Raw genomic sequence first — 9,946 nt, forward strand, 5'->3', positions numbered from 1 at the left:
GGATTCAAATTCAGAAACGATCATACTCTTTCCTGGATAGGATCGTATCAAGTCGCCATCATACTTTATCATGAGAAATTATAGAAAAACCTTAAAAAAGTAGTCTTCAACCAAATTTGGGTTTGGGAGTTGTTATGTGTGGAGAATACATTAGCACCTCACAACGTCTGTCCTAAGATGATTCCTTTAAAAAAAGTAAATTTTTAAGATATTTGTTTTCCCTAAAAATCAAACAAAATAATGCATATATAAAATAATATATATATATATATATATATATATATATATATTACTTCTGGGCTTGATTTGACCTTACTCCTAAGTATTCTCATTAAATTAGGGTTAGTTAGTTCTTTTGAAAATACTATTCAGAAAACTATTTGATAAATGAGTTGATTTTTTTAGTGAACTCGACAATGATTAACTTCGGTCCTACATATTTTTATTTATAATAGAAAATCAAGGATCACATAATTTTTAAAAAAATCATTTAAGAAAATGTTAAATATTTAACTTTTGTAAAATTTTATATTGTTTTGGTATTTTTTTTTAATTATTTGAAAATGTCAAAGTTAGATGTAAAAACCAAAATGCATACAATATTAAAAACAAAATATAATGACAAATTGAGAATCAAATTAAAAGAAAAAACCGATACTCTTTTTTTTCTCCTTATCTAGGTTTTTTTGTTTTTTCTTGCAAAAGGGAAGTAATTTTTTTTAATTTTCTTAAGACAAATTGTGTGCTTATATACACATATTGCGATCTTGATGTAATTTCTTAAAAAAACCAATATTAAATACAATTAACTATAAAAGACAAGAATATAGAATCACACTACATGAGTCAAATCATAACAAATCATGACGCAATATCAATTATTATGAGAAATTTTGATTTTAATTATTATCAATAATATTGTTCTTAATTTATTGGAATGATACCTTCCTCTACTTAGAAGAACAATGATTTCAAAATATTTTCTAACACAAGAGAGTAATGTGAGAGTTGTAAATAAAAAAAAGTGTGGTGAAAATATGTATAAAATCCTTAGACTTATGAAAATGATTATGGCAATTAAAACAATTTACGCTATCCCTTTTCTTTTTTTATTATTTATTTATTTATTTATTTTTATTATATATATAATTCTTTTTGTGAAAAATAATTAAAGTTTAAAAATTTCCAAAAAAAAAATTATTTCACTTATTTCGCCTACCATTAATAAAAACATATTTTAAAAGAATTATTTAACCAAAAAAATTGGATATTGGCAATATACTAGTTACTGCATAATTCAATCTTTAAACTCAAAGGAAAACTAAATTTAGTGTCAATAATTGTTAAATTTTAATATCTTAATATAATAACCTTCGTGATTAGTATGAGTTCCTTTTATCTATAGGTAAATTAATCCTTAAGAAAAATTTGAAGACCAAAATTTCCAAATCTTAAGAATGTAAAATGTAAGAGAGATTTTCAAATTCGCTTCTAAAACTTCAACCTAAATCAAATCAACAGCAGAAATTATTCATATTCTTTAGGGGAAGAGATTCCTATTTCTCGGTTAAGTCATCGACGAAGTTTTTTATTCATTTATCATAATCTATACTAAATCTATACAAAAATGGATTTTAATCATAAAAAATGGTTTATTAATTCATAAGTCTAGAAAGAACTCAAAAGTCTATGATTTTTGAAAGATAAAATTTAAAATGAATAACGAATAAATTATTTTAAATCTATTTATAACTTTGTTTTCAAAAAGTATTATTTTCTATTTGATGTAAATTTATATCTCTTAATATAAATAAACTGGATGTTACGTTAAAAGATTAATTTTGTTTGTGATAATATTATTGTGAATGGTGTAAAGACTTTTTACACAAGATACGAAATAAACATAAAACTATAGAATTTTATTGTCAAGTAAATAATTGTATATTTTCAAAAGTTAAAAGATTAATTTTATTTGTGATATATAATGTGTTAAAGTAGTGTATTAACCCATGAGATTTTTTATGTGATGAGTTTTAATTAGCCAACAATATAAACCATTGTATATGAAGTTAAAAAGACATAATTTAGAATTCAATACACTTGATTAACTACATAATAATAACAAAAAAAATTAAAGAAATTGTGCATCACTGATTTTCCAAGCTACAGGCACCAACTTCACCAAAAAGCTAAAAAATTTATCTCTTTCAAGTCTCTGTCTTGTCACCTTGTCTATGGTTTAGTGTGTCTCTGTCACTTTCTCTCACCAAGGTTTCTGTCTCTCTTTAAAGAAAGATAAAACATACCCAAAAATATAATATTCATATGTCTCCCGTACAAATTAATATATAGTTTTTTAGAACATGCATAACACTTTCCATTTGTTGCTATTTCCAAAAAATATTATTAAATTAGTTTTTTAATTGCTTTTAATAAATTTTACAACGGAATTTATTACCACCATTTTTACTGCGGCACTAATAATATTTAAGAGACTTTTTTTTACAGTTCGAGTAAGAAATTTAACAAATTGATTAAAAGATAAATCATTTTTAAAAAATAGGGTAGTAATAAAATCTATATTGAATCAATACAGTAATATTTGAAACTTCACTTGGCAATATGAGGAGACAAAAAGAATGTTGGATTAATTTTATTATATATGATAGAATTTGATTGTGGTAGATAAATTGTTCAACATTCACTCGATTAAACACGATTTATTTAGTTTAGGATATGTAACTTAAATGTATGCCCAGAAAAATTAGCATTTTATTATAATCACAAATAGTCTTTTTTTTTTTTTACTCAGTGTTATCTTTTAGATATGTTCAAATTTCCTTGCGAATGATTTTATGAACAAATAAATTATGCCTAAAGTTAGAAAATGAATTCAGATATATTATAAGGGATTTTTTTTTATATATAAATTAACTTGTACAGAAGTTGATTTTGACTTATATGTTTTTGTTTTCATTTTTTTATTTGATCTATTTTAAGAGGTTTATAGAAAAAGCTTCTAAAAACAGAAAGCGTGAAAAATACATATTATCCTAAAAAAGTAAGATTAGAGTGTAATTTTGTGAAGTACTTTTAGACGTAACAAAAGTGTGGCATGCAGATAATACAGCTAGCATTTTTTGTTTATGAGAATATTTATTTGTGTTTGTGACAATTACTGTTGATTCCAAGTTTCAGCATCTAACTATTATTGGTGGCTTTGTTCCCTACTTAGGTCTACTTGTCGCCATTGATGGTTGTTAAACTGCTGTATAGGTTTCTCCTCAACTGAGATAACTTTTTTCACTCTTGTAATAAAATAATAAAAAGCGATGTTTCGCGTGTATCTTCCTAATTCTCAAAACACATGCACAACTGGGACCTCCTTGAATCCTTGAATGCATTTCAAACTCCATCATGGATCTGGAAAGTTGAATAAAGTAATATAAAATACAGACAGCTTTATTTTATTTTTCAGAATTATTCTGTCGAGGTGTCACACTTTTGAAGATATATTAATTCCTTTATGTCATTGTTTTTTTTTCCTATGTGCTACTAACTGGGAGGGAGGGGAGAGCTTTTGCTTGCAGCAACTGGGTCTTGTACAAAACCTATGCTTTTCACTTTCTAACTTTAAAATGGTTCACTTAGATTTCTAAGAGCATGTGTCATGGATCTGGAACGTGGGATTCTTCAAAACTCTTCTAAGGTGAATTGGGCATGCTAAAAAATGTGCAAAATTTCTCTTTTAGTATTTTTTTTTTTGGTTAATTTGAACCATGTTAGTGTTGAACCAGAATGTTGGTTTTTTTTTTGCAGGGGAAAGAATCATGGAAAACTGTTCTGACTCTGGCATATCAGAGTCTTGGAGTTGTGTATGGGGAGATAAGCACTTCACCGCTCTACGTGTACAGGAACACCTTTGCTGAAGATATTGGTCACTCTGAGACCAATGAAGAGATTTATGGTGTTTTGTCTTTGGTGTTCTGGACTCTTACATTGGTGCCTTTGGTGAAGTATGTGTTCATAGTGCTGAGAGCTGATGACAATGGTGAAGGTGGCACGTTTGCACTGTACTCTTTGCTGTGTCGCCATGCCAAAGTTGGATTGTTGCCTAATTGCCAATTGGCAGATGAGGAGCTCTCGGAGTACAAGAACCATAGCTGTGGTGTGGCAGCAGAGAGAAGCCTCGCCTCCAGCCTCAAGACCTTGTTGGAGAGGCACAAGGTCTTGCAGAGGATTTTGCTTGTGCTGGCTTTGTTAGGGACTTGCATGGTGATTGGTGTTGGAGTCCTTAAACCTGCTATTTCTGGTGATAATGACAACTTTGTTTTGTTTTGATTTGGGATATTGTGTTTTGGGGTCTGTTGGTTACACTATGTTATTTCGATTGAATGCAGTTTTCTCGGCTGTGTCTGGACTAGAGCTTTCAATGTCCAAGGAGCATCACAGATGTAAGTTCATCATGACTTTCTTCTGTGTCTTGTCATGGCATGTTTTTGTTCATCATTGCTCAATGATCAAAGGAAATTTATTGAGACTTGAAATTTCTCTCCTTTCAATTAACTCATTATTTTATCTCCGTGGTGCTTATGTTCTCGTTTTCTCTTCTTACTGGTGTTTCTTAATACTCAAGTTTGGAAGGTTCGTAATCAAAGTTACCTATGGATACACCTGTACCTCGAAAATTGAAATCAAACGGATGATAATCACATAAAATGAGTTCCTGTAATCTGGCCAACATGCTTGTATTTTTACATTGCATTTAGCATGCAAGTTAGCAAGTTTGATAACTGGGTGGACTTTTCAATGATGATTATAACGTCTTAGTGGTGGATTTGCGGTAATTTTGTAAATTTTGGTACTGGTCTAGATTAGTTCTCGCAAAGCCTGAGATGTAGCTTGGTTGATGTTGCAGGACAGGAATGAAGAAACTTAACGCCAATGATAGTTTTCTTTTAGAATTTGATTAGAGAAACTCTTATGGTTTCAGTGCAAACTGAAGTGAATCATTGTCTATAGGTTATTCCAGTTTATGGCAAAAAGCTTATCTGATTGGATTGCTTTGATAATAGTCAAGTTTTAGTGATTAATTTTAGACATTAATTGAACTTAAATTATGTTGATAAATAAATTCTCATATTGACAAAGATCTATTGTAATCTTAAGCTTTTCTGCATTATATCTCTGATACTCCTAGAATATCAAGCAATATTGGTACTATTCACAAACCATGTCTTTGATGTGAAAGGTCGACCGAGGTTTGTCAGATATTGTTGAAGATATGGGTAGACTTAGATTTTAAGCATATCTTATATGGAAAATGCTTTAGTCACATTGTTAATGCTTCCTAGATCGGGAATTGGGACTACCACAAGGCCAAAATGGACTTACATGTCATCACAAAATTTTATGCTGTTTTTGTGCAAAGATCTTAAGAGAAAGGATAAGATTGCTGCTCCACCATAAGCTTGTGAATTTACTTGATTTAGTTTTTCTTTTATGTGCATTTAGAACTTCGATACCACACTTGTCCTTTATCCGAGACATAGGTCACATGACTCACTAATAGCACTTGAAAAACTTGACAGATGTGGAAGTTCCAGGTGCATGCATCATATTAATTGGCTTGTTTGCCCTTCAACGTTATGGCACAAACAGGGTTGGGTTTTTGTTTGCTCCCATAGTATGTGTGTGGCTCTTCTGCATCAGTGCCATTGGTCTATACAATATCTTTTACTGGAACCCTCATGTGTACAAAGCACTGTCTCCATATTATGTTTTCCAATTTTTAAAGAAGACTAGAAGAGGAGGATGGATGGCCCTTGGTGGAATTTTGCTCTGCATAACAGGTTCATTTGTTTGCTTTGTGATTGGCTAACTTAGATTTGTGACAATTCTCTTGATTTCTAATGCATTCCTTCAACTTTTCAGGATCAGAAGCCATGTTTGCTGGTCTCGGGCATTTTTCTCAGCTATCAATCAAGGTATGCTACTTTACAATTGGTTTTATTTTAGCTTCTACTTGATTAAATTCATTTAGCCTATATAATATTTTCTGAGTATTTCAAACAGTTTTCATTGGCGTTATACTAATTTTATAGGTATTATTAGATGTTGTGAATGACGTTTTAGCTAAGAATCTAGGTTTAGAAGGTAAGCAAAATCTACCGGTGTGTCCTTCTTCTGTAGTCAGTATCATTTTCCTCTTGTCCCTGTCTTACTTTTTCTACTTTATTCCTCAAATATTTCCTCCATTTATTTTTCTACCGGAACTTTATTCTATAACTCTGTGATAGACGTTTTGATGGCTTCTGCAGATTGCTTTCACCTCTCTGGTTTATCCATCTCTAGTTCTCGCTTATATGGGGCAAGCTGCTTATTTTTCTAGACATCATGATGTTGAGCAAGAGTATCACTTTGGCTTTTACGTATCTGTACCAGGTAGGCAACGTAATTTGATCTTTCGGAGGTGTAGACGAAAACGATGGTGAATTTCGTCAATGATTGGAAGATTTTTGACTGTTTTGTGTTTCAGAGAAGTTGAGATGGCCTGTTCTGGTGATAGCCATTCTCGCTGCAGTTGTGGGAAGCCAATCCATCATCACCGGAACATTCTCAATCATCAGGCAATGCTCTGCATTGAGTTGCTTCCCTAGAGTGAAAGTGGTTCACACTTCATCAAAAATCCATGGACAAGTTTATATCCCTGAGATCAATTGGTTGTTGATGCTCTTGTGTTTGGCTGTAACTATTGGCTTCAGAGACACAAAGCTTATGGGTAATGCATCAGGTAAGGTCACTAATACGTTCGTATGAAATACTCGTAGTATATATATAATATGTTCTTATGACATAGTGTACTGTGCACAACAGGTTTGGCAGTTGTCTCAGTGATGCTAGTGACCTCTTGTTTGATGTCACTGGTTATTGTAATCTGCTGGCACAAGAATGTTGTGCTTGCAGTTGGGTTTGTTCTCTTTTTTGGGTCAATTGAGGCCCTCTTCTTCTCAGCTTCTGTGATGAAGTTCTTTGAAGGAGCATGGGTGCCAGTTGCTTTGGCATTTGTGTTTCTCTCAGTGATGTGTGTGTGGCATTACGGCACTTTGAAAAAGTATGAATTTGATGTTCAAAACAAGGTTTCAATCAGCTGGTTACTCAGCCTTGGCCCTAGCTTAGGGTTCGCAAGAGTACGTGGGATTGGGCTTGTGCACACAGAGCTAGTATCTGGAATTCCTGCTATTTTCTCCCACTTTGTGACCAACCTACCAGCATTCCACCAAGTCCTTGTTTTCCTATGCATCAAGCATGTGCCAGTTCCACATGTTAAACCCGAGGAAAGGTTTCTAGTTGGTCGTGTAGGTCCCAGAGATTTCAGAATCTACAGGTGCATAGTGAGATATGGATACCATGATGTCCACAAAGATGATAACGAGTTTGAGAAAGACCTTGTGTGCAGCATAGCAAAGTTCATACAAGCAGGAAGTGGTGGATGCAACTCTTCAAATGATGATCCTGAAAAGTGTGGTGGAAACATGACGGTTGTTGGAAGCTGTTCTACTAGCCACCCCGTTGATGCGGAGTTGGGTGAGAGCTCAGAATCAGAGAGGGTGATGAAAGCAAAGAAAAGGGTGAGGTTCATTGTGCCTGAGAGTCCAAAGATCGACACTGGTGCAATGGAGGAGTTGAAAGAGCTTATGGAAGCAAGGGAAGTTGGAGTGGCCTACATTTTAGGACAGTCCTACATGAGGGTTAAACCAGGGTCCAGCATGCTGAAGAAGTTGGTTATAAATTTTGGATATGAATTCTTGAGGAAAAATAGCAGGGAACCTTCCTCTGTACTTAGTGCTCCTCATGCATCATCTTTGGAGGTTGGGATGATGTATCATGTTTAATCTTTGGTTAAGCAAATGATTTAGAGTAAGTAATGATGTACATGTTATCATCTTTTCTGCATATATAGTGAAAGAGCCACCACTTAATCTGGTGGCAGTAAGGTAGTGTACAAATTTTGACTTTCTCTTTTTTCTTCTACCATATCACAACCTCATCATGCCTTTTTGTCATCATCAACCTTATGTATGAAATCAAGTCAAAGATATTCAATTTAAGGAAAACCAAACTTTATACTGTTACAAAACTTTTTTACAAAACGTTTTTATCCTAGGTTAGCCCATTTAATTATTATTATTATTATTATTATAAGACCAAGAAAGACCACCCCTTCTTAATTAGGATTTTGGGTCAAACTTAATTGTGACTAACACATGAGAAACCCAATTATTAAAATTAATTTACAATTAGTGTAAGCAAAAGATGCAATCTTATTTCTCAATCCTGTTGAAATTGGTGACTCATAACATTTTTTTTCTATAATGATTGACCACAACAATCTTCTTTTAGAAGAAAAATCGAATCAGATGAAACATTATGGAATGTAAAAGTTTATTTTTTAATGCTTAACTCAGTTACATATTTAAAAATCAAATAAAAATAACTAATTTTAATTGAAATAATTCTATATTAATTAATTCACCTTGATAATAGACTAAAGAAAAGTTATACTAAGACTATTAAATATGTTTTATACAGTTTAAGGTAATTGTCTAAATATGATGCTGAACTTTTTATGCAGTTTACTAATTAATCTTTTGAATTTAGAATTTTTTTAATTTTAATGAGTTAATTAGGTCAAAATAACTTGAGAAAAAAAAATTGTTATGTTTTTGGTACCCAGCCCACCAATGAATTGGATTGGGCTGATTTATGTGCCAAACTAGATTTTATAACGAAACCTCTATCTCCTCATTATTGTCTGATTATTGTTTATTTTGAAACTCTTACAAAATATACTTTAAATAATGAACAAAATTTAAAAATTAAAAAAACTTTAAATATAACATGAACGTTGTCAAGAGACTAAATGTATTTTTACGGGAAAGGAAATGAAAAATATTTTTAATACTTCTATTAACATATTACATATATACCAAAGTTTATTTGTTTAACTATAATTAATTGTGTTCAATAAAACCACCTGACTATTTATAGTTAACTTTTCTCTCTTAATTATATGTTTCTATAGAAATTTGAACAAAGTCTTACTTAATAATCTAAAGCCTAATTAAATATATTCTAGTAAAATACATTTGTCTTTCCATTTTTGTAAGTTTAGTTTCATATCTCCTTTTTTAGGAAAATAAAGAAAATTTCTTAATAGTTTAAGAAAAGTTAAATGAATGTATTTGAAAATTTAAATATTTTTTACAATAAAAAGAAAATCTCCGGAAATACCTTCACAATTCACTAAAAAGTATTTAAAACAATAAATGTTACATGACTACAAATGGTATAAGGAACAACATGCGAATATTCCCGTTATCTACTGGTTTGGCGGCAGCATGGACTTTCATTACTTTTTTTTTATTCAAAAAAATAATATATATATATATATATATATATATATATATATATAAATGTACATGAAAGAAGAATATAAGTTTAAAAAATATATATATATATATATATATATATATATATAAATGTACATGAAAGAAGAATATAAGTTTAAACGACTTAATAAGGAATATAGTATTCTCTTTTTTAGATAAGACTTTGACTCTCAAGTAAGAATTTTGAGAGAATAAATACAAAAAATAATTGAATATTGATTAAATACTTCTTCTAATACTAATATATCGTTTATAGATTTTTATATTACAATAAAAAACATGAATAGAAAATAACATATTTGATTGTGAACAACTGATTTTCGATTCTTAATTTAATAACGTTTTTTAGTCATTTAGTAATTAACAACAATATTTAATTTTAATATCATAATTGTTGATGTGTATATATACAGGAAGCTGATTGATACAATAAATGAATAAATAAATAAATATTAATATGAAAATGTAAAAATAAAATAAAAAATAAAAAATAA

At 30.6% G+C, this 9,946-nt stretch overlaps 1 protein-coding gene across 1 annotated transcript; it reads left to right on the plus strand.

Moving 5' to 3' along the window:
- The first annotated feature begins 3,346 nt into the window (after nucleotides 1-3,346).
- LOC114175308 (potassium transporter 6-like) lies at nucleotides 3,347-8,050 on the plus strand. Its single transcript, XM_028060090.1, has 8 exons — nucleotides 3,347-3,709; nucleotides 3,820-4,312; nucleotides 4,401-4,454; nucleotides 5,592-5,852; nucleotides 5,935-5,987; nucleotides 6,321-6,444; nucleotides 6,539-6,793; nucleotides 6,877-8,050. The coding sequence occupies exons 1-8, from the start codon at nucleotides 3,671-3,673 to the stop codon at nucleotides 7,893-7,895; spliced, it is 2,298 nt and encodes a 765-aa protein (XP_027915891.1). The 5' UTR covers nucleotides 3,347-3,670; the 3' UTR covers nucleotides 7,896-8,050.
- The last annotated feature ends 1,896 nt before the right edge of the window (nucleotides 8,051-9,946 follow it).

This window comes from Vigna unguiculata, chromosome 3 (assembly GCF_004118075.2).
Source record: "Vigna unguiculata cultivar IT97K-499-35 chromosome 3, ASM411807v1, whole genome shotgun sequence".
Lineage (NCBI taxonomy): Eukaryota > Viridiplantae > Streptophyta > Magnoliopsida > Fabales > Fabaceae > Vigna > Vigna unguiculata.

Excerpts from the sequence above, each read along its gene's own strand:
- LOC114175308 (XM_028060090.1), top strand. The coding sequence starts at position 3,671 with ATGGATCTGGAACGTGGGATTCTTCAAAACTCTTCTAAG. Across the intron at positions 5,988-6,320 it reads TTTCTCAGCTATCAATCAAG|ATTGCTTTCACCTCTCTGGT; the intron begins GTATGCTACTTT and ends TGGCTTCTGCAG. Across the intron at positions 6,794-6,876 it reads GCTTATGGGTAATGCATCAG|GTTTGGCAGTTGTCTCAGTG; the intron begins GTAAGGTCACTA and ends TGTGCACAACAG.